General features: G+C 47.7%; 2 protein-coding genes across 7 annotated transcripts in view; one reads left to right on the forward strand and one right to left on the reverse strand.

Annotated features, from left to right (window-relative positions):
• swt1 (SWT1 RNA endoribonuclease homolog) overlaps positions 1 to 25104 on the reverse strand; it is a 276175-nt gene that overhangs the window by 206001 nt on the left and 45070 nt on the right. For all 6 annotated transcript variants that reach the window (XR_011948209.1, XM_072511255.1, XM_072511258.1 and 3 more), the window contains one exon: positions 13376 to 13477. Coding sequence is in view for 5 of the 6 variants with exons in the window: in XM_072511255.1 (XP_072367356.1) it covers positions 13376 to 13477 (102 nt within the window). In the remaining variant the exon portion in view is untranslated. The remainder of the gene's footprint in view (positions 1 to 13375; positions 13478 to 25104) is intronic.
• Positions 18291 to 25104, forward strand: part of trmt1l (tRNA methyltransferase 1-like) — a 146749-nt gene continuing 139935 nt past the window's right edge. The window contains exon 1 of the mRNA XM_072511264.1: positions 18291 to 18380. The gene's annotated coding sequence lies outside the window, so the exon portion shown is untranslated. The remainder of the gene's footprint in view (positions 18381 to 25104) is intronic.

Here is a 25104-nt window from a genome sequence, read left to right on the forward strand (position 1 = left end):
AGGCGATTGAAGGGCTAAAAGATGAGCAAAAGACCCAGGAGCGGGAGCTTCGGGTCGTGAAGGCAAAGGCTGCCGAGAACGAGGACGATATACAGGGCCTGGTGGTGAAGACGGAGATGCACGAGGCACACCATAAACGATGTGTTGAAAGGCTGGAGGTGCTGGAGAATAATGCGAGGAGGAAGAATTTAAGAATTCTTGGTCTTCCTGAAGGTGCAGAAGGGGCGGACGTCGGGGCATATGTGAGCACGATGTTACATTCGTTAATGGGAGCGGAGGCCCCGACGGGTCCGTTGGAGGTGGAGGGAGCATACCGAGTGATGGCGCGAGGACCGAGAGCAGGAGAAATTCCCAGAGCCATAGTGGTGAGATTCCTCCGTTTTAAGGACAGAGAGATGGTCCTCAGATGGGCAACGAAAACTCGGAGCAGTAGGTGGGAGAACACGGTGATCCGCGTATACCAAGACTGGAGTGCGGAGGTGGCGAGAAGGAGGGCGAGCTTTAATCGGGCCAAGGCGGTGCTTCATAAAAAGAAGATTAAATTTGGAATGCTGCAGCCGGCAAGACTATGGGTCACATATCAAGGGAAGCACCACTACTTTGAAACGGCGGATGAGGCGTGGACATTTATTGTTGAAGAGAAATTGGAATAAGCGGGTTATTAAAAAAGAACGTTTGAGACAAAGTGGTGGGGCTAATATGGGGGGCGAAGAGGGGGGAAAAGATGATTTTTATGTTGTTAATCCTGCGACCCGGTAACTTTTCTCTCTTCCACAGGTTGTGGGGGAGGGAGGAAGGGAGGTGGAGGAGCTGGGGGCGTTGGCCATTGGGGGCGGGGCCAAAAGGGAAGCGCGGGCTTTGTTCCCGCGCTATGATAATTATGGCGGGAATAGGGAAGCAGGAAGGAGGGGGCGTCGCACGGTGCGAGCCGAGGTCACGGGGGGAAGCCGAGGTCGGCCAGAGTTTGCTGACTTCTGGGAGCAACATGGGGGATGTTACTACGCTAGTGGGGGATCTAGCGGGGGGGGGGGGGGATTTACTGGGTCGCTGCTGCTGGGGAGAAGGGGGAGCTGGTATGGGGTGGGGTGGGAGGGCACCGCCTGGGGGGGGACACAGCTGCGTGGGAACCGGTTGAGGAGCTGGATAAAAGGGGATGGCTAATCGACAAGGGGGGGGGGGGGGGGGGGGGGGGGGGGGGGGGGGGGGGTAAAGAGCCCCCCCAACCCGGCTGCTCACGTGGAATGTGAGAGGGCTGAACGGGCCGATAAAGAGGGCACGGGTACTCGCACACCTTAAGAAACTTAAGGCAGATGTTGTTATGTTACAGGAGACGCATTTGAAACTGACAGACCAGGTTAGACTACGCAAAGGATGGGTGGGGCAGGTGTTTCATTCGGGGCTAGATGCGAAAAACAGGGGGGTGGCTATACTAGTGGGGAAGCGGGTAATGTTTGAGGCAAAGACCATAGTGGCGGATAGTGGGGGCAGATACGTGATGATGAGTGGCAAATTACAGGGGGAGGCGGTGGTCTTAGTGAACGTATATGCCCCAAACTGGGATGATGCCAACTTTATGAGGCGCATGTTAGGACGTATCCCGGACCTAGAGGTGGGAAAGTTGGTAATGGGTGGAGATTTTAACACTGTGCTGGAACCAGGGCTGGACAGATCGAGGTCCAGGACTGGAAGGAGGCCGGCAGCAGCCAAGGTGCTTAAAGACTTTATGGAGCAGATGGGAGGAGTAGACCCATGGAGATTTAGCAGACCTAGGAGTAAGGAGTTTTCGTTTTTCTCCTATGTCCACAAAGTTTATTCGCGAATAGACTTTTTTGTTTTGGGAAGGGCGTTGATCCCGAAGGTGAGGGGGACGGAGTATACGGCTATAGCTATTTCGGATCACGCTCCACACTGGGTGGACTTGGAGATAGGGGAGGAAAAAGAACGGCGTCCACCCTGGAGAATGGACATGGGACTAATGGCGGATGAGGGGGTGTGTCTAAGGGTGAGGGGGTGTATTGAAAAGTACTTGGAACTCAATGATAATGGGGAGGTACAGGTGGGAGTGGTCTGGGAGGCGCTGAAGGAAGTGGTTAGAGGGGAGCTGATATCAATCAGGGCACATAAAGGAAAGCAGGAGAGTAGGGAACGGGAGCGGTTGCTGCAAGAACTTCTAAGGGTGGACAGGCAATAGGCGGAGGCACCGGAGGAGGGACTGTACAGGGAAAGGCAAAGGCTACACGTAGAATTTGATTTCTGACAACGGGTACTGCAGAGGCACAGTGGAGGAAGACACAGGGTGTACAGTACGAATATGGGGAGAAGGCGAGCAGGTTGCGGCCCACCAATTGAGGAAAAGGGGAGCAGCGAGGGAAATAGGAGGAGTGAGGGATGAGGAGGGAGAGATGGAGCGGGGAGCGGAGAGAGTGAATGGAGTGTTCAAGGCATTCTATGAAAGATTATATGAAGCTCAGCCCCCGGATGGGAAGGAGAGAATGATGTGTTTTCTGGACCAGCTGGAATTTCCTAAGGTGGAGGAGCAGGAGAGGGTGGGACTCGGAGCACAGATCGAAATGGAGGAAGTAGTGAAAGGAATTAGGAGCATGCAGGCGGGGAAAGCCCCGGGACCGGATGGATTCCCAGTTGAATTTTACAGGAAATATGTGGACTTGCTCGCCCCGCTACTGATGAGAACCTTTAATGAGGTGAGGGAAAGGGGACAGCTGCCCCCGACTATGTCAGAGGCAACGATATCGCTTCTCCTAAAGAAGGAAAAAGACCCGCTGCAATGCGGGTCCTATAGGCCTATTTCCCTCCTGAACGTAGACGCTAAGATTCTGGCCAAGGTAATGGCAATGAGGATAGAGGATTGTGTCCCGAGGGTGGTCCATGAGGACCAAACTGGGTTTGTGAAGGGGAGACAGCTGAATACGAATATACGGAGGCTGCTAGGGGTAATGATGATGCCCCCACCAGAGGGGGAAGCGGAGATAGTGGTGGCGATGGATGCCGAGAAAGCATTTGATAGAGTGGAGTGGGAGTATTTGTGGGAGGTGTTGAGGAGATTTGGCTTTGGAGATGAGTATATTAGATGGGTACAGCTACTGTATAGGGCCCCGATGGCGAGCGTGGTCACGAATGGACGGGGGTCTGCGTATTTTCGGCTCCATAGAGGGACGAGGCAGGGATGTCCTCTGTCCCCATTATTGTTTGCACTGGCGATTGAGCCCCTGGCAATAGCATTGAGGGGTTCCAGGAAGTGGAGGGGAGTACTCAGGGGAGGAGAAGAACACCGGGTATCTCTGTATGCGGACGATTTGTTGTTGTATGTGGCAGACCCGGCGGAGGGGATGCCAGAGATAATGCGGATACTTGGGGAGTTTGGAGAATTTTCAGGATATAAACTGAACATGGGGAAAAGTGAGTTGTTTGTGGTGCATCCAGGGGAGCAGAGCAGAGAAATAGAGGACTTACCGCTGAGGAAGGTAACAAGAGACTTTCGCTACTTGGGGATCCAGATAGCCAAGAATTGGGGTACATTGCATAGGTTAAATTTAACGCGGTTGGTGGAACAGATGGAGGAAGACTTCAAGAGATGGGACATGGTATCCCTGTCATTGGCAGGGAGGGTGCAGGCGGTTAAAATGGTGGTCCTCCCGAGATTCCTCTTTGTGTTTCAGTGCCTCCCGGTGGTGATCACGAAGGCTTTTTTCAAAAGGATTGAGAAGAGTATCATGAGTTTTGTGTGGGCCGGGAAGACCCCGAGAGTGAGGAAGGGATTTTTGCAGCGTAGTAGGGATAGGGGGGGGCTGGCACTACCGAGCCTAAGTGAGTACTACTGGGCCGCCAATATCTCAATGGTATGTAAGTGGATGGGAGAAGAGGAGGGAGCGGCGTGGAAGAGATTGGAGAGGGCGTCCTGCAGGGGGACTAGCCTACAAGCTATGGTGACGGCGCCGTTGCCGTTCTCACCGAAGAAATACACAAGCCCGGTGGTGGTGGCTACTCTGAAAATTTAGAAATACACCACAAGCCCGGTGGTGGTGGCTACTCTGAAAATTTTGGGGCAGTGGAGACAGCATAGGGGAAAGACGGGAGCCTCGGTGTGGTCCCCGATAAGAAATAACCATAGGTTTGCTCCGGGGAGAATGGATGGGGGATTTGGAACATGGCAAAGAGCAGGAGTAACACAATTGAGAGATCTGTTTGTAGATGGGACGTTTGCAAGTCTGGGAGCGCTGACCGAAAAATATGGGTTGCCCCAAGGGAATGCATTCCGGTATATGCAACTGAGGGCTTTTGTGAGGCTACAGGTGAGAGAATTCCCGCAGCTCCCGACGCAGGAGGTGCAGGACAGAGTGATCTCAAAGACATGGGTGGGGGACGGTAAGGTATCAGACATATATAGGGAAATGAGGGACGAGGGGGAGATTATGGTAGATGAGCTGAAAGGGAAATGGGAAGAAGAGCTGGGGGAGGAGATTGAGATGGGGCTGTGGGCTGATGCCCTAAGTAGGGTAAACTCATCGTCCTCGTGTGCCAGGCTAAGCCTGATACAATTTAAGGTGTTACACAGGGCGCATATGACTGGAGCACGGCTCAATAAATTGTTTGGAGTAGAGGATAGGTGTGCGAGATGCTCGAGAAGCTCAGCGAATCACACCCACATGTTGTGGTCATGTCCGGCACTACAGGGGTTTTGGGTGGGGGTGACAAAGGTGCTTTCGAAGGTGGTAGGGGTCCAGGTCGAACCAAGCTGGGGGTTGGCTATATTCGGGGTTGCAGAAGAGCCGGGAGTGCAGGAGGCGAAAGAGGCTGATGTTTTGGCCTTTGCGTCCCTAGTAGCCCGGCGCAGGATACTGTTGATGTGGAAGGAAGCCAGGCCCCCGGGTGTGGAGACCTGGATAAATGACATGGCAGGGTTTATAAAGCTGGAACGGATTAAGTTTGTCCTAAGGGGATCGGCTCAAGGGTTCACCAGCCGGTGGCAACCGTTCGTCGAATACCTCACAGAAAGATAGAGGGAATGGAAAAGAAGAAGACAGCAGTGGCAACCCGGGGGAGGGGGGGGGGGAAGAGAGAGAGAGAGAGAAGAAAGAGGAACCAGAAGGACTCTCAGGGATGTTAGTGTACGAGTATAATAAGTATAGGTTGTTGTTATAGGTAATTGTATACTGGACTGCTGAATTGTATTTTTGGAGAGTATTTATTTGGGACAAGGCAGTTGCCATTTAGTTTTGTTTTTTAATTTTGATGTTGTTTATAAATTATTTATTTCTTGTTTAAAAAACTGGCCATTGTTATTTATATTGTTATATTACTGTGTAAAAGATACACAATGTACTGTTATGGTTGGCCAAACATTTTGAATAAAATATATTTTTTTTAAAAAGAATAGAATAATAGAATGGTCAGGTGGAGACCATTCAGCCCATTGTGACTGGATCAGCTCTAGCTCGACCCACTACTTCACCTTTTCCACATAGTCCTGTAAGTCTTTTCTCTCCAGATAATTCCCTTTTGAAAACCACAACTGAATCTGCCTTTACTATGCTCTCAGGCAGTATATACCAGTTCCATATCACTCACAGCAGAAAACAAAGTTTCGATCATGTAACTATTGATTCTTTTGCGAATCATCTTAAATTGGTGCCCACTGGTGTTTAGCCCTTCCACCGCCGAAGGGAGCAGTTTCTTTCTCTCTATATTATCCAGCCCTTAATAATTTTGAACATCTCTATTTATATTTAATCTCCCCTCAATCTTTGCTTGACCAATGAAACCACCATCAGCCATGCCTATCTACCCTCACAATGGGAGTCACTCATCCTGGGACCATTCTTTCTGCAACCTCTACCACAGAAAACTGTTGGGGCCAGTTCATTGGATATATTAAAGAGGGAGCTGGACTTTCATCTAAAGGGATCCAGAGGTATGGAGAGAAAGCGGGAGTGGGATACTGAATTTGCATGATCAGCCATGATGGTGCATGTTCGAAGGGCCGAATGGCCTCCCCCTGCACCTATTTTCTATGTTTCCACAATGTCTTCACACTTTTCCTAAAATCTGTTTCCCAGAATTAGACACTGTGAGCTAGTTTAAATGCAGCCTGCTTCAGCGTGATATACAGCGGTTAGAACTTCTTAATCGCGGGAGAAGTCCCACATCAGACTCCTAGCAGTGGCAAAACCTTTCCCAATAGGGTGGAAAGGTCTAATGCAGGATTCCCAGCAGGCCTATGATGACATGCTTTATCCCTGAGCCCACTGCAATTTAGTGGTATCTCACTGCGGGAGGCCACAGTTTTACGTGCTGCCCAGAAGACAACCAGCAGCCTCAGCTTTTTTGGAGGGCCTCTCCGAATGAGACATCTGGAATAGGGAAGGCGAAGGTGCTGCTGAAGGCCACTGCCCTTGCCTCTAACCACCCCTCCCCACCTGTCCCCATTCCCTCTCCCACAAACTCCACTCCGCAATCCCCATTCTGCCTTCACACACCTTTGGTCTGGGGCCTCATGATGAACCTTGACCTCCGGTGGGTGCATTGCTGCCACATACCCACCGCTTCTGCTGGTGGCATGAGAAGCTGCCAGTTTGATTGACTGCAGGTAGGGCATCCGGCACCAGGGATCTTCAACATGAATAAGGCCTGACGATGACCAACTGAAGGGCACCTACCTGCGTTAGGCCTCCCCCACAGAACTGATGGGGATTTCCTGTCAGTTCTCCAAAAGTGGGCGAGACCCCCATTCGTCGGACTGAGTTCCAGTTGAGGCTAAACCAGTGTTTTATAAAGGTTCGCTACAACTTCTTGTTTTTGTACTCAGGAATTCTTAAGCCCTACTACATGCTTTCCCAAGCTTCAAGGATTTGCACACAGTCCAAGATCCCTCTGCTCCTACACTACCTTTAGAATTGTATCCTTCATTTTATATTGCCTTTCCTGATATTTCCTACCAAAATATATCACTTCATATTTCTCTGCATTAAATTTCATCTCCATGTGCCCACCCATTCTAACCAGGCTGTTATGGCCTCTTCAAGTCTATCACTACTTCACAGTTCACAATATTTCCAAGTTTTGTGCCATCATCAAATTTTGAAATGGTGTCCCGCACCCAAGTCCTGGTCATTAATATAGATCAACAAAAGCTGTGGTTCCTATACAACCCACGGAATCACATTGCATGCTTTCCTCCAGTCCAAAAAACAATCATTCGCATTACTCTGTTTCTGGCACTCAAGACAATTTCATATCTATGCTATCACCGTCACTCTTATTCCATGGGCTTCAACCTTGCTAACATGCCGAAATGTAGCACTTTGTCAAATATTTTTTGGAAGTCTATGTACATCACACCAATCTCACTGCCCTCATCAATCCTCTCTTAACTTCATTGAAAATCTCAAATTGGTTAATTTACCCTGAAGAAATCCTTGCTGGCTTTCCTTAATTAATCCACACTTGTCAATTTTGTCCCGGATTATATTTCTAAAATATTTCCCACCACCAAAGATTATGAAAGTTGTGGTCCCAGCACGGATCCCTCATTATTTCCCGCCAACCAAAAAATAACCATTTATGGCTCCCTTCTATTTTCTGTTAGCTACCCAATCTTCTGCCCATGCAAGTATGTATACAGAATCGAAGGAATCAATTCAGACCAGAGCGTCTGCACTGGCTCTCCAAATGACTGAGTGCCATTTTCCTCCCTTTCCCCCCCATATGCTGGAACATGGTTTCTCTTCAAACGATCATCCAATTCCCTCTTGAACCCCTCGATTGAACCAGTCTCCACCACACTTCCAGGTATTGCATTCCAGGTCTGAACCACTCATTATGTGAAAATGTTTTTCTTTTTAAAAATCACTTCTGCAACTTTAAATCTGTGCCCTCTCGTTCTCGATCCTTGTACAATTGGGAACAGTTTCTCTCTATCTATTCTGTTCAGCCCCTTAATGATGATGAACACCTCTATCAAATCACCTCTTAGCCTTCTTCTTTCCAACATCTCCAACCTGTCCTCATAGTTGAAGTTTCAAATCCCTGAAACCATTCCTGTAAACCTCTTCTACAATCACTCACACCCTTCCTACAGTGTAGCACCCAGAACTGCACACAATAGTCCAGCTGGGGGCTAACAAGTGTTTCGTATAAATTCGGCACAACCTTCCTATTACTGTCATGACACCCTGGGCAAGTGCACAGTCAGTTCCAGCCCCACTCGTCCCAGAATCACAACACAAGTGAATTAACCAATAATTCTTATAAAAATACCCAGAGGCTGTCCAATAATTACAGTCACCAGGTTTGTAAATGTAAAAACGATTACTGTTTATTTATATCAAGAACTATCATGAAATATGCAGCAAATTCAACTGGTTAACAAGCTAACACCTACTAACCCATTTTAACTGCCCCACCCTCTACCTACACACAAAAGTCAGACAAACACAGGGGGTGGGCAGGAGGGGGGAGAAAGGGTGAAAATAATAAGGATAGAAGTCAAAAGTTAAGAGTCTTTGCTTTCGATGGTATGTCTTTTAGCACACTTTCTTCACAACAAACTTGCAGATTAGAGCCTTTGGGTTTCAGTCGGAAATGGTCTTCTTTGTAGAGTCATTCATTCAGGGTCACTGTAGTTTTGAAAAATGCAGTGCTCACAAGCAGCACTTTCTGGAGAAACATTGGGGACGGGATTCTCCGTTTCCCAACGCCAATTTCGTAATCAGCAATCGGGCAGAGTATCAATTTTTACGACCAAATCGGGGATGGCGCCCGTTTTATGCATGTTGCGCATGCTCCACCTCCTCCAAAACAGCATCATCGCGGCATTTGTCGCACGCCATTGGGTCAGCCTCAGGACGTCACCTGAAAGCCCTCTCCCAATTCTTCGCCCCCAATGGGCCGAGTTCCCGACCGCGCGGTTGACGTGTGGTTTCAGCGGCTGCTGACTGTCCAGCGCCGCCACATTCGGGCGTGAGCCATGCTGCTGGCCGGGGGGTTTTGGCGAGGGCTGGAGGGACTGGTGGGGGGTGGCGAGAGGTGTAAAGGAGGGCACTATCTGGCAGGTCGGGTCCACGCACAGCCGCACCATGTTTTACGGCGCGACCGCTGCAGGTTGTCGCCATGCCCATGCACAACCACAGACCCGGCAATTCTCCAGCCGTTTCTTTCATGGAGTCCGGGCATTTCACTTGGCGCGGCTGCTAGCCCCTCACCAGTCAGAGGATTGGTGCTGGGGCAGCGCCCATTTTTCCCACATAAAACGCCATGGATCCTCCAGACATAGCCTGAAAATCGGAGAATCCAGCCCCTTATTTATCATTAAGCTGGGCTTTTAGCTCGAGTTTTGCATTCAGACCTCTATCTTTCTGGAGAGATACTTCATTTCACATTAAACTTTGCTTTCAGCTTGTGGTTTGACTTCAGGCCTCGGCAGACTCAGGAAAAAGCACCCAGTGGCTTTCGGGGGAGAGTTCAGCTGGTTTCTTTTGGAGATAATTTAGTTGGATTTTTTTACCGGACTGCCAGAATCCAAACTGGAACCTTCGGCTCTTTAAAAAGTAAACATTCCACTGACATCAGATCCAATCACCACCGCCTGTTACCAGGCAGAACACAGCCTTTTGAACCAATTCATTGGCCACCAGCCAAATCATTCAAACCGAGCCCCAGTCAATCTCAGTCATTGGTGCCGGTCAGTCTACAACTCCAGTTTAAACCAGCACCGACTAGCAGAGTGATCTCTCCTGCTGCTGAATTCTCCTGCTTGAATTAAAAGGTACAGGCCAATTTCATTAAAGACAATTGTCCATTAATCATCCATTAATCAAAAATGTAACAGCAAAAGTAAAAGGGAAATCAGGGAATAAACAGGAAGGACCTTTACATTCTTGTACCCTATGCCGCTATTAATAAAGGCCAGAATCTGGGCAGCACGATGATGCAGTGGTTATCACTGCTGCCTCATGGCGCCGATGACCCGGGTTTGATCCCGGCCCCAGGTCACTGTCCGTGTGGAGTTTGCACATTCTCCCAGTGTCTGCGTGGGTCTCAACCCCACAACCCAAGGATGTGCAGGGTAGGTGGATTGGCCACACTAAATTGCCCCTTAATTGTAAAAAAAGAATTGAGCACTCTATATATTTTTTGTTTAAATAAAGCCCAGGATACTGCATGGTTTATGCTCTTTCCATTTTTCCAGCTACGTTCAATGATCTATGGACAGGTAGACTCAGGCCACTCTCCTACTGCACTCCCTTAAGAATTGTACCCCTTTTTTATAGTCTGTCTGTGTTTTTCCGGCCAAAATGCATCACCTCACTTCTCTGCATTGAACTTCATCTGCCACTTGTCTGCCCACTCCACCAACTTGTCTATATCTTTTTGAAGTTCAATGCTGTTCTTCTTTACAGTTTGTAATGCTTCCAAGTTTTGTGTCATCTGCAAACTTTGAAATTGTCTCCTGCACTGCACACTCATTAATATATACCAAGAAAAGCAAGGGCCCCATTCCTGACTCCTGAGCAACGCCACTACAAACATTCCTCCAGCATGAAAAATATTCATTAAGCATTACTGTCTTTCCTATTACTACGCCAATTGTGTATCCACATTGCTACTGTCCCTTTCATTCATTTCACTACGTTACCTCCTACAACATGAGCATTTAGGATGGAGACCATCAGAACCCTTGGATTTTCTTCCTCTTCACTCTTGATAAAGGATCTTCTTCTTTGGTAAAGCCAGATGCATCTTCTGCCTTGCTAAGATGCAAAGTACTCATTTAGTATCGCAACCATGCCCTCTACCTCCATGCGTAAATCCCTATTGTGGCCCTCTAGAGCCCCATTCTCCTTTTACTATTTATAAACATCTGGAAGGCCTTTGGATCCCTTTTTATGTTGGTTGCCAGTCTCTTCTCATACTCTTTGATTCTCATATTTATTTTGATATCCTAGGCCCAACCATCTATAGCTGCTTCATCAATGATCTTACCTCCACCATAAGATCAGAAGTGGGGATGTTCACTGAAGCTTGTAGTGTTCAGCACCATTTATGACTCCTCAAGACACCGAAGCAATCTGTGATCATATGTAGCAAGATCTGGACAGCATTTAGGTTTGGGCTGATAAGTGGCAAGTAACATTTGCGCCACACAAGTGAGAGACAATGACCGTCTCCAATGATAGACAATCTAATCATCGCCCCTTGACATGACAATCACTGAATTCACTAATCCCCCACCATCTACATCTGGCAGAGTGAGGAGGATTACGATTGATCAGAAACTTAACTGGATTCACTATATAAATAGTGAGGATACAAGAGCAGTTCAGAGGCTAATTCTATGGCAAGTCAACCTCCTTCTTTCTTCCCCAGACTGTTCATCATCGGCAAGGCACAAACCAGGAGTGTGAGTGGATGAGTGCAGCACCAACAACACTGAAGAAGCTCAACACAATCCAGGACAAAGACGCCCACTTGATTGGCATCCCATCCACCACAATAAACATCCACTCTCTCTGCCACCAACACACAGTGACAGCAGTATTCTCCATATACAAGGTGCACTGCAGCAACAACTCACCAAGGCTCCTTCAACAGCACCAACCAAACATGGCCTTCTAGGTGGTAGAAGTCACAAGGTCAGCAGACACAAGGGACCATCACAACCTGCAAGTTCCCCTTCAAGCAACATACCATCCTGACCTGGAACTATGTCAACGTCCCTTCACTGTCCTGGGTAAAAATCTTGGGACACGCTTCTGAACTGCACTGTAAGTGTACCTATATCAGATGGATTGCAATAGCTCAAGAAGGCAGCTTACCTACACCATCTCCAGAACAATTAGGGATGAGCAACAAATGCTGGGCATGCTCACATCCCAGGAAACAATAATAAAAATTATCTGTCCTTGACATTCAATTGTATTATCATCAACAGCCTGAGAATTACCATGACCAGAAACTTAACTGGATCACTCCTTCACCACTGTGGAATCAAAGTCCTGAATTTCCTTCCTAGTAGCACCATAGGTATTGCTATACCAAATGGACTCCAGGGATTCAAAAGATCTGCTCGCCCACACTTTCTCAAGGGCAATTAGGGATGAGCAACAAATGCTGACCCTATCAGCCACATTAACATACTGTGAGCAAATATTAAAAAATGAATGGTGAATGCGGTTTCTTGGCCACTGAATGTAAAATCTGGGCCATTACGTAAACTAACAACTTCCGAGAATAACTTGCGTGTTATTATTGTGCGAATGATCTTCAAATATTCCTTTTGTTTAACTTTACTGCTGCACCTCAAACTTGGGTCAACTAATTATGGACAAAACACTCAAACTCTCAAATTATCATACAATAATCTCATTTATTATACCTTTCCAAGTTACCCCAAAAGTATCAAAACACCACTATGAAAGGGTATCAGAAACTCTGTTATACACAGCATCAACACTCTGTTCTACAAAAGGTATCAAAACTCAAAGCTTGGGCCTAAATACCATCCGTTAAAGGGTGAGGTGGATCAGACTCCCTCTTGGTGAATCCCGGTTTCCTCTCTGGATCCCAGGCCCAGGTCTGTTTGTTACAATGGTTATTCCTTCAGGTTATTGCTTCTGAAGCTTCTTTGTCTCTCCTTCTCACATAGATCTTGCCCATGCACCCGTCACATACTCACGAGACAGTAGTAATCAATCACTGTCTTTTCTGGTCACGAATGCTAAAGAGTCGTGGCTCACCTAGGGATCGTAATGACACACAGGGGTCGGTGTTCAATTACTTGTCTATATAGCAACAGCCATTGTCCAATCAGTTCCTGTGCTCATTCCCTGGCTGCAGATCCTGTTTTTCACTGCAGGTCCCCGCTGTTTATGTTGCTTATGCTGATACAGAGTTAGCGTTTTTAACCATTAGGCTTTGCTGGTGTCTTTACGAATACCCACCAGTCTACAGTATGTATTATCTGAATCTCTTCACTCTGCTGAATTCAAACATTCCAGCAAGATTATTTCATGCTGACTAATACATTACCAACTTCAAATGATCAAGGAGGACATATACCAAAGGAACGGCATTCACAAAAGTTATTAAATATATCTAAAACAAAGTTAGCTTTATTTACTACAACTTAGAATAAATGAAGCTACTTGAACCATTCCATTTTTGTGCTCTACTTCTTGGAACTGTTAAAACATTTTTATGATCTATCAGTTTTCAATGCATTTTCACTTGGAAACTGTGTGTCATGAAAACAAAGTCAAACACATTATAACTGAATGACAAGATTAAAAGATTTACATAGTGACTTAGTGGGCTGTCCTATGGAGTGAACACATTGACTGTACTTGCGTTGAAAACTTACCAGTTTTCTTTTTTTCTTTACACCAGGAGATAAGGAAGTTTGCTGTGGTAACGGACTTCCTCCACTGCAATGTGACAACTGCTCAGTCTTCATTTTTTCTTTCTAAAAATTAACGTTTAAAAAAAAAATCACAAATGTTTATAGGACGCCAAAAATATAAGAAATAGGAGCGGGGAGAAGACCATGTGTCCCTCTAAGCCTCCTCTGCCACTCAATAAGACTTCTACCATAGCGATTTTCCACACTCTCTCATATCCCCGGGTTCAATTAGTAATCTATCAATCTATGACTTGAATATACTCAAAGCTGGATCCCAACCAGCACTTCATCAGCCTCAGTGATGCCAATGATTTTTAAATGCAAAGGCCATGTGCAAGTTCAGCCCCAAATCGGAGCAGCCTGGAGGCCAGACCTCATTACAGAGGGTCATTTTAGAACACTTGACTGAACTTGCCATTCCCTAGTGAGATGGAACAGCAGAGTGCTCAAAAGCTAGCCAGTGCAGGTGGCCCCGAGCTATCTCATGCTTTTCTGATACCGCTGAGGATTTGAAGGCATGCTGTCTTCACGAGGAAAGATGTGCTCTGCCCTCTACCAGAAGAAACCCTTCAGCCAGGCAAAGAGGGAATGGGTAGAGATTGCCACAGAGGTCAGCAGTGGGGGATCACTGGGAGGAGATGGGTTCAATGTATAAAACACGTCAATGATCTGCTACGGTCTGGAAAGGTGAGTAGCAAGCAAAACCCAAGTGGCAGGCCTGTAATTATATAGACAGTTGCATGCACACAGTCTAACGAGACTGAGTGCCCACGGTTCTCATTGTCAAGTCAAGTAGGCAGTTGCATCAATGACACGTCAACACTCCTCACAAATGGGGCACTATTGAGCAGGAGGTATTACTGATTAACACATCTCATGTGACTGTCAAGCTGAAAACAGCGAGGGAGGAAAATCTCGTAAATCTTCTCCATGCTGCAGGAGGAAAGCACATCATTCAAGAGATATCTAAGTCTGGTGGTGCAATGCTGCAGCTAAACACACACTACCTACACACTACACACTACACACACACCACACACACACATATCAAGGGTCGGAGGTCTTACAACACCAGGTTAAAGTCGAGTAGCCAGTTGCATTAATGACACATGAACACTCCTCACAAAGGAGGCATTATTGAGCAGGAGGCACTATTGATTAACGCAACATCTCATCAGGTGATGAAGGAGCTGCGCTCCGAAAGCTAGTGATTCCAAATAAACCTGGTTGGACTTTAACCTGGTGTTGTAAGACTTCTTCCAGTTCCTAATTTCCGTCCTGAAAGACCAGGTTCTAATTTTTACATTATGATCCCTCATCTTAGATTCCCAAAATTAATTGATTATTGACCTATTACATTTCCTTCATTACAACAGTGACTACCCTCTAAAGTACTTAGTTGACCGAAAAGCAAATTTGGGATGCCCCAAGCTGTTGATTACCATTTGGGATCTTAGTATCTATAAAATGGTCGCAAGTTGGTCTCTAACAGTCATTGCACCTCAAGTATGTGAAACACTTTGGTGACACACATAAATGCAAATCCTTTGTCTGAAATAAAACAGTCCAGTATTAAATGAATGCAAACTGCGACTCTCACTGCCCTGAGTAGGCAAAGTTCTCATCATCATCTTCTTGTGTTGCCCACAGAGCAAGTTGCAGAAGGGGAGCAAGAACATAACAGTTGTGTGGTTCCACCAGCACAGAACAAAAACCCAACACGGTATATTTTTATACTTTATCCTTATTATTTCTTATTTTGAAACTGGATATTTCTGCTGAACAAAGAGTTAAGATGGTGGACCCTCTGTGTGGGATTCATCCCCAGCAGTGTCCACAACAAAAGAATTGTCTCCATTTCAGGAATGTCACACCTTGTTTTTCCTAAAGAGTGACTAAAAGACAACCTCATAGAACAGACAGTGCAGAAGGAGGCCATTCGGCCCATCGAGCCTGCACCGACCCACTTAAGCCCCATCCCCATAACCCAATAACCCCTCCTAACCTTTTTTGGCCACTAAGGGCAATTTATCATGGCCAATCCACCTAACCTGCACGTCTTTGGACTGTGGGAGGAAACCGGAGCACCCGGAGGAAACCCACGCACACACGGGGAGAACGTGCAGACTTCACACGACAGTGACCCAGCAGGGAATCGAACCTGGGACCCTGGCGCTGTGAAGAAGGTTTCAAGAAGGAGATACATATATTTTTGGTTAAATGAACGGGTTTAAGGGACATGGGCAATGATGCACGATCAATTACACAAAGACGAGAGTTGAATGCAACTGAGGCTTTATTACACTAAGATGTGTGGCCTCCTACAGCAGCTGGCAAAATGGCTGCTGTATGGGGAAAACACATTTATACTTCGCCTACTGGGCAGAGCCAGCAGGTAGGGAACTACCCCCGTACCTGTAGTACAGGGCCTTACCACAAATCACCTAATATATACATCAGTGATGACTACCACAGGCAACAGCTGGGGAGGGGTTTTGAGACCAGGAAGAGATCAGCCATGATCTGATTGAATGGCTCAAAGGGATGAATTGCCTATTCCGCTCCTAGTTCCTGTGTAAATGGTTTTCCCTCAGACTTGAGAATCCATCAATGGAGGCAAATCCCTACGTGCTCTATGGGAGCACTGGCCCATTTGACTCAAAGTGGATGCAGTCCCCAGCCTTCTAGAATAGTCCACTGATGGAACAATGAGCTACCATGGGGACAGTGGCGTAGTGATATTGTCACTGGACTAGTAATCTAAAGACCCAGGATTTCACCTGGTTCGAATCCCCTCATGGCAGGTGACAATATTGGAATTCAATAAAAATCTGGAATTAAATGTCTAATGGTGACCATGAAACCATTGTCTATTGACATAAAAACCCATCTGATTCACTAATGTCCTTTAGGGAAATCTGCTGTCCTTACCTGCTCGGGTCTGCATGTGACTCCATACCCACAGCAATCTGTTGACTCTTAACATGCAGACTCGATGGGCTGAATGGTCTCCTCCTGCACTGTAAATTCTATGATCTATGAACTGTCACTCAAGGGCAAATAGGGATGGGCAATAAATGCTGGGCCAGCAGGTGACGCCAACATCTCATGAACGAATAAATAAATACATTTTTTAAAACCAACTGTGAGATGCCACCCAAATCTTTGACATTTTCCAAGTGAATGGTGACCTTGACAGCTGCAGACAGGGGGAAGTGGTGGCTAATGACAGGATTTTTCAAACTTAGGGCAGTTCTCGATTGGTTGCAGCGTTTCAGGGGGCGGGTGGCGCGCGGCTGGGCTGTGCGCTGGTCACTGCGCACGTGCGTGGGTTGGGGCCTGGGACTGGCAGGAGTCCACGGGCTAACGGTGGTGGTCCCAGCTTGGGCTCCACTCTACTGCTCATCCTGTGCATGCTGCTCGGCTCAACCCCGGCACAGATTGGCAGTATGCCACCTGCGGCTCAGTGGTCCAGCTGTTCAACAGCCGGTGCAATATCCGCTTGCATTCCCACAACGTGAAATACTGGTCGGGAAGTGGTCAGCAGCCTGTGACTGGGTGGATGCAGCTACTGGACAGTGAGAGGGGAGCCAGGCCAGGTTTGTCAGCCAGGAATACCAACCAAACAAGGCCAGTCAATACGGGTGACACAGTTCAACACTGAAAGAAGCCTACACAGTCATAACTTTGTAACGCTACTCTCTAGAAACCAAGAAATAAGTGCTTTTGGTGAGAATGGAGAAGGAGATGGCTTGGATGTTTGGATAGTGCAATGCAGTGGAACCAATAAGAAATATCGTGACATTGTGTTTGACAAGTTACTTCATCTCATCTAAAGTCAGAGTTTGTAAACTGAAAACAAGATTGTTCTTTTTTCTATACTTGTTTAAATTTATAAATAAATGGATGTAGATATTTTTTTAAAGTTTGCGTGTTAATGTAAGGATGCACATGTTCAACTGACATTGTTTAATTTGAGCAGCAAAAAGTCATAAACTTGGAATAATCAGGTATTGGAAATAAAGTTTCAAAGTCCAAAAAATTGCTGGCCGCGACTTACCTTTAAACATGAACGATGGGGCAGCACGGTGGCGCAGTGAGTAGCACTGCAGCCTCACGGCGCCGAGGTCCCAGGTTCGATCCCGGCTCTGGGTCACTGTCTGTGTGGAGTTTGCACATTCTCCCAGTGTTTGCGTGGGTTTCGCCCCCACAACCCAAAGATGTGCAGGATAAGTGGATTGGCCACGCTAAATTGCCCCTTCATTGGGAAAAATGAATTGGGTACTCTAAATATATTTTTAAAAATATGAACGATGGAGTCTTTCCACCAGAGGCAGAGAGAAGATCATCCGCCAGGAATGCACACTGATGCCACGCACCTTGCATGTCCGCTCTTTTGGCGCAAAATCATGGAGGGGAGGTTCCTCCATTTTGTAGCTGCCAGCAAGCAAGCAACAGGACTGCGTGAAGAAATGAAGATGGATTAGTTTGTATGAAGGAAATGAGGGCCAGAGACACAAAAAGGCCAGGATCTCACAACTGAATCTGCTGGATTCAGCTTCTCAGCAAGGTCCACAGCAAGATGAAGCAGTGGTGGTGTGAGCTGTATTCAGAGCCCCAGAGCCTCTGGTGAACAACTCTTTCAGAAGAAACTGAAATCGAGACAAAGCAGTATAAAGATGATTTCTTGAGGTATGGCTTTATTGTGCCAATGCAAATCAGGATGCAAAATCCATGTGTGTTCTATGCAAGGAAGTACTGGCAAATAAAAGTTTAAAACTCTCAAATCTTCAAATCTTCTTCAAAGTCAAACCTCTTGATTTTTTTCAAAGGATGCAGCAAGAACTTAAATCGTCAGCTGCAGTCCTTCGTAGAAATGTAACATTGAATGACGAAGCATGTGAGAGGGTGAGGACCAATCAAGCGAGATTGTGGGAACCAAGCAGGTTCACCTGTCTCATTAAAGGTAAGCAATGTCTCATCAAAGGTAGGCAATAATGGTGTGTCGCAAAGGTCGGCCAACATGGGTTATGAACATCGACAGGCATGAGTCCCGAAGTTCCGCCGGTTGGTAAAAAAGGGTCCCGGGAAAAAATGTTTGAAAAACATTGGCTTATGATACAATACTCTGTTACTCCCCCCTTAGCTTAACAATTATACAAATATTTTTAAGATTAACATGGATTACAAAGTACATGTTAAGCTACAATGATCTTGTTGTCCCTTTCAAACACATAAAATGACTGTGGTCAAATACAGTCTCCACTCTGAACCCAGAGATAGATATATCTAGGGGGCATAGCCTCAAAATAAGGGAAAGGAGATTTAGGACCGAGTTTAGGAGGAACTTCTTCACCCAAAGGGTTGTGAATCTCTGGAATTCCTTGCCCAGTGAAGCAGTTGAGGCTCCTTCTTTAAACGTTTTTAAGAAAAAGATAGATGCCTTTCTAAAGAATAAAGGGATTTGGGGATATGGTGTACGGGCCGGAGAGTGGAGCTGAGTCCACAAAGATCAGCCATGATCTCATTAAATGGCGGAGCAGGCTCGAGGGGCCAGATGGCCTACTCCTGTTCCTAGTTCTTATCTTCTTATTATGTATATTTCTCTTGAGATAAGATATATTTCTGATTGGGTTAAATGGATATGGGGAATCTGTGGGGAGGTGGATTTGAGACCAGGAAGAGATCAGCCATGGTCTGATTGAATGGCGGAGCAGACTCTATTGGGCTGAATTGCCTATTTCTGCTCCTAATTTCTATGTTCCTAACCCAAGTGAATGTCTGTGGATTTCTCCTCAGAATACTCCCAGATAATTGTCATGTGAGAGTACCTTTAAGACATGGATGTTTAAGCAATGTACCTTTAAGAAAACAGTGATGTCAGAGTGTGGGTGGAGCTGGACTTTAGATCAGCCATTTTTGCAGTTTTAAGTATCAGTTTGAAAACAGCTTGGCAGTGTCTGTGTTTGCAGTGAGCTGGATCTCTCCCATGTAAGACTATCTCTGGATCATTTGGGTGATTTAAACTCATAATAGTAACCTGATGTGATTCTGAGTTTGAAGGAACATTTTGAGGAATTATTTACTGTTCCAATATTTTTGGAGTTATCTTTGAAGTAAGGGGTGTTAAGAGATCCAATGTTTATTAATGTTAAGTTGAGTTCATGGAATAAACAGTGTTTTGTGTTTAAAAACCCACGTGTCCATAATTGTAATCCCACACCTAGGGAACAAGCCGTGTGCTAGGAAAAGCAACAAATACATTAAAGTGGGAGGTTGGTTGAACGCCATGATACATTTTGGGATTCTGAAAACACCTCGCCCATAACATATTGATCACAGGAGAGTTTCCAAATTCCATTCCAGAGTACAAGCTTGAAAACCTTGGTGGTTTGCATTCCAAAATTCAGTCCAGGCATTACAAATGATTCTTCTAACCCAAGTTTCCGCTCCACTTTTAACAGTGAATCCAGTCCATGATTATACAGCAACGCCTTTAGGATTTCCTTTGTCTTGACTGCGGTGCAAAATGCTCACAATTGCTTTAACTCTCGATTCCCAGACTGTACTAAAATGGCATCAGACATTTGTTTTACCTTTGAAGGCTGCTATCCCACTTTAAATCTGGTTACTGCAACTGTCTCTAACTCACAACACTTTGTTTATTCTTCCTTCAATTATTCTGAACAATACCTTGGTCTCTATCACTGAGAGAATTACTTCTTTTAATTTCCCTAGTTTCCTTAACTAGTTGCTCTTCAGATTTCTGCATTTGTTTTCTTTTTTTTTTAAATATATTTTATTAAAGTTTTCAAACACAATTTTTTCCCTTACAAATCAAAGAAAAAGGTAACATGATAACTGCAAAATAACATTGTCTAACTAACATGGTAAACTAACCAAATAACACGAAGTAATACTCCCCCCCGCCCCCTCTCCCCCTCCTGCATTTGTTTTCTTAACCATTACTCAATGGTATGGCTTTTCTTCCACGTCTCCTCTCTAGCCTTGCAAAACCAACTGCTCCTAGCAAAGTTGTGAGCACTCGCACTACATGTCTCCAACTGCAATAAAATTATCTAAATTAAAACTTAAAACTTCTCTACCTTATAAGCGCCAGATGCTAAGCAGCCCCTACATGCAAATTTAAAATAGAGAGAAGGAGAAATTACTTCTCCCAAAGGCTTGTGAATCTGTGGAATTCACTACCCCAGAGTACGGTGGATGCTAGGACAGTGAGTAAATTTGAGGAGTTAGACAGATTTTTAATTAGTAATGGGTTGAAGGGCTACAGAGAACGGCAGGATGGTGGAGTTGAGGCCAATGTAAGATCAGCCATGATCGTACTGAACGGTGGTGCAGGCTCAAGAGGCTAAATTGCCTACTTCTGCTCCAAGTTCTTATGTTCTAAGAAAGAACTATTGTGTCCAATTCCACCCTCCAGCTCTAGGTCTGCAGCCCTGTAGGTAACAGCACCTCGAGCACAAATCTGACGTTGTTGATTAATATGGGGATCAGGGGTTATGGGGAGAAGACAGGAGAATGGGGATGAGGAACCTATCAGCCATGATCAATTAAGAGCTGACCCGATGGGCCGCATGGTCTAATTCTGCTCTTATATCTTATGGACTTATGCCTTTTACTTATTCTTCATGCCGTAGCCTTCTGTAAACACAATAGAAACACAGTTTGCCCAGCATGAATTGAACCATAAGTTTTACCGAAACATTAAACGACTTAAAAACTGTATCTTACTTCTAACATTTACCAAAACAAATATAAACACCTTAAAACTACCTTTGTTGGGGACTTCCGGTTGTGGCTATGCGGAGCTAAGCCGCACGATTCGGCAGCTCCCGCTACCACAGACTTTCGGGCTCGTTAGAGGAGCCCCAACGGAACTTTTTTTTTGACGCAACCCATGGGGAAGGGAAGAGAGAGGTCCGCCTCCAACTTCTATGAAACTGACCAGAAGTGCAACGGCCAAAGGAGCGGCACTGGAGCAATGGGAGAAGCGAGGGAAAGAAAACAAAATGGCGGCGGCCAGGGACAAAGGGGAGCTGCAGGAGTTCATCAAGCGCTGCATCGAGGAGCAGCGCGAGGAGATGCGCAAGGAGATGTTGGCGCCTATGCTTTCGGCAATTGAAGGACTCGGGATCACGCAGAAGGCCCACGAAGCTAAGATCCAGGAGGTACAGAAAAGAGTCAGTCAGAACGAGGTCGAGCTCGTGGGCCTGGCGGTGAGAGTGGAGCAGAACGAGGTGCTACACAAGAGGTGGGTGGGAAGACTCAAAGACCTGGAGAACAGGTCGAGGAGAAAGAATCTGCGGATCCTGGGTCTCCCTGAGGGAGTGGAGGGGGCCGATGCCGGGGCATACGCGAGCACGATGCTCGAGGCTATGATGGGCACAAAGGCCCCTTCGAGGCCGCTGGAGTTGGACGGGGCACATAGGGTGCTGGCGAGGAAGCCCCAGGCAAATGAGCCGCCAAGGGCGATGGTGGTGAGGTTCCACCGGTTCACGGACAGAGAGTGGGTCCTGATATGGGCCAAGAAGGAGTGGAGCAGTAAGTGGGACAATGCAGAGATCCGAATATACCCGGACTGGAGCACGGAGGTTGCTAAGCGGAGAGCGGGTTTCAACCGGGCCAAAGCGGCGGTGTACCGGAAAGAAAGAAGTGAAATTCGGAATGCTGCAGCCAGCGCGACTGTGGGTCACATACAAAGGCCAACACTATTACTTCGAAACGCCTGAAGAGGCGTGGACCTTTGTACAAGCCAAAAAGTTGGACTCTAACTGAGGGTTTGTGAGGGTGGGGGGGATGTTTTGGGTTTGATGTGTGATGATTGTTGTATATAGGGGGTCAATCACGCGCAGGAAATGTTACATGGGCTGGGGGGGGGGGGGGGGGGGGGGGAGAGAAAGCCGCAACAGGAGCTGCGCCAGAGGGGGCGGAGTGGCCTTTGGAATGCGCGGGGTTTTTTCCCGCGCGCGGGAAGAAAGGCGGGAAGGGAAACGAAGGAATGCATATTCATTGGGAGACTCCCACACGGGGAGGTCAATGGGACGGCGGGGGAAGCCGGGGTCAGCAGGCGTCAGCTGACTTACGGGAGTGACATGGGGGGAGCAAAAATGCTAGACAGGGGTCTAGCGGGGGGAGGGGGGGGGGGGGGGAAAGGGGGGGGGGAAGGGTTGCTGCTGCACTGGCCGAAAGGTAATGGGACACAGAAGAGGTGGTCGGGACGGAGGTCCCCCGTCTGGGCGATTGGAGGGTGAGGGAGGCGTGGACATGGGACTGGCCCAGAAAAGGAGATGACTAGTCGGCGGTGGGATGATGCAGGATTCATGAAGCACATGTTGGGGCGCATTCCGGACCTGGAGATAGGAGGCCTGATAATGGGAGGGGACTTCAATACAGTGTTGGATCCAGCACTGGACCGCTCCAAATCAAGGACTGGAAAGAGGCCGGCGGCGGCCAAGGTACTTAGGGGGTTTATGGATCAGATGGGGGGAGTGGACCCATGGCGGTTTGCAAGGCCGCAGGCCAAGGAATTTTCTTTCTTCTCCCATGTACACAAAGCCTACTCCCGGATAGATTTCTTAGTTCTGGGTAGGGTGCTCATTCCGATGGTGGAGGGGACGGAGTATTCGGCCATAGCCGTTTCAGACCATGCCCCGCACTAGGTGGAACTGGAGCTGGGAGAGGAGAGGGACCAACACCCGTTGTGAGGGCTGGATGTGGGACTGCTGGCGGACGAGGTGGTGTGTGGGAAGGTGAGGGGGTGTATCGAAAGGTACTTGGAGGCCAACGACAACGGGGAGGTGCGGGTGGGGGTGGTATGGGAGGCGTTGAAGGCGGTGATCAGGGGAGAGCTAATTTCCATTAGGGCTCATAGGGAGAAGACAGAGGGTATGGAAAGGGAGAGGTTAGTGGGGGAGATTTTGAGAGTGGACAGGAGATACGCAGAGGCCCCGGAGCAAAGATTACTTGGGGAAAGACGACGGCTCCAGACAGAGTTTGACCTGTTGACCACAGGGAAGGCGGGGGCACAGTGGAGGAAAGCGCAGGGGGCGACCTACGAGTATGGGAAAAAGGCTAGTCGGATGCTGACACACCAGCTCCGTAAGAGGATGGCAGCGGGGGAAAAAGGGGAGTCAAAGATGGAAGGGGAGCCACGGTTCGGAGTGCGACGAAAATAAACGAGGTATAGAAGGCCTTTTATGAAGAGCTGCACAGATCCCAGCCCCCAGTGGGGGAAGAGGGGATGAGACGATTCCTAGATCAACTGAGATTCCCGAGGGTGGAGGAGCAAGAGGTGGCTGGTTTGGGGGCACCAATTGGGTTGGAGGAGCTGAGCAAGGGTTTGGGGAGTGTGCAGGCGGGGAAGGCCCCGGGACCGGACGGATTCCCGGTGGAGTTCTACGGGAAGTACGTAGACCTGTTGGCCCCGCTACTGGTGAGGACCTTTAATGAGGCAAGAGAGGAGGGGACCCTGCCCCCCGACAATGTCGGAAGCGACAATTTCTTTGATCCTAAAGCGGGACAAGGATCCACTGCAATGTGGATCGTACAGGCCGATCTCGCTCCTCAATGTGGATGCAAAGTTGCTGGCAAAAGTGCTGGCCACGAGGATCGAGGACTGTGTCCCGGGGGTAATCTACGAGGACCAGACAGGATTTGTAAAGGGCAGGCAACTAAACACCAATGTGCGGCGGCTCTTAAACGTGATAATGATGCCATCGGAGGAGGGAGAGGCGGAGATAGTGGCAGCTATGGACGCGGAGAAGGCCTTTGACCGAGTAGAGTGGGAGTACCTCTGGGAGGTGCTGCGTAGGTTTGGGTTCGGGGTAGGGTTTATCAATTGGGTTAAGCTCCTTTACAGAGCCCCGATGGCGAGTGTAGTGACGAACCGGCGGAGGTCGGAGTACTTTCGACTGTACCGAGGGACGAGGCAGGGGTGCCCCCTGTCCCCCGTTGTTCGCATTGGCGATCGAACCATTGGCCATGTCATTGAGGGAGTCTAATAAATGGAGGGGGGTGGTCCGAGGGGGAGAAGAGCATCGGGTGTCGCTATATGCGGATGACCTGTTGCTGTACGTGGCGGATCCAATGGAGGGGATGGTGGAGGTCATGCAGACTCTAAGGGAGTTTGGGGAGTTTTCGGGCTATAAGCTCAATGTAGGGAAGAGTGAGCTCTTTGTATTACAGGCGGGGGACCAAGAAAGAGGGATAGGGGACCTACCGCTGAGGAGGGCGGAGGGGAGCTTTCGGTATCTGGGGATCCAGATACCCAGGAGTTGGGGGACCCTACATAAACTGAATCTGACGAGGTTGGTGGAGCAAATGGAGGAGGATTTCAAAAGATGGGACATGTTACCGCTCTCGCTGGTGGGTAGAGTGCAGTCGGTCAAAATGGTGGTCCTTCCGAGGTTTCTAATTGTGTTTCAGTGCCTTCCCATCGTGATCACTAAGGCCTTTTTTTTTTTTAAAGAGAGTAGGTAGGAGTATAATGGGGTTTGTGTGGGCGAATAAGACCCCGAGAGTAAGGAGAGGGTTCCTGGAATGCAGTAGGGACCGAGGAGGGTTGGCGCTGCCAAACCTGGGGAGCTACTACTGGGCAGCAAATGTGGCGATGATCCGCAAGTGGGTTATGGAGGGAGAGGGGGCGGTATGGAAGAGGATGGAGATGG

The sequence above is a fragment of the Scyliorhinus torazame genome, chromosome 7 (genome assembly GCF_047496885.1).
Source record: "Scyliorhinus torazame isolate Kashiwa2021f chromosome 7, sScyTor2.1, whole genome shotgun sequence".
NCBI lineage: Eukaryota > Metazoa > Chordata > Chondrichthyes > Carcharhiniformes > Scyliorhinidae > Scyliorhinus > Scyliorhinus torazame.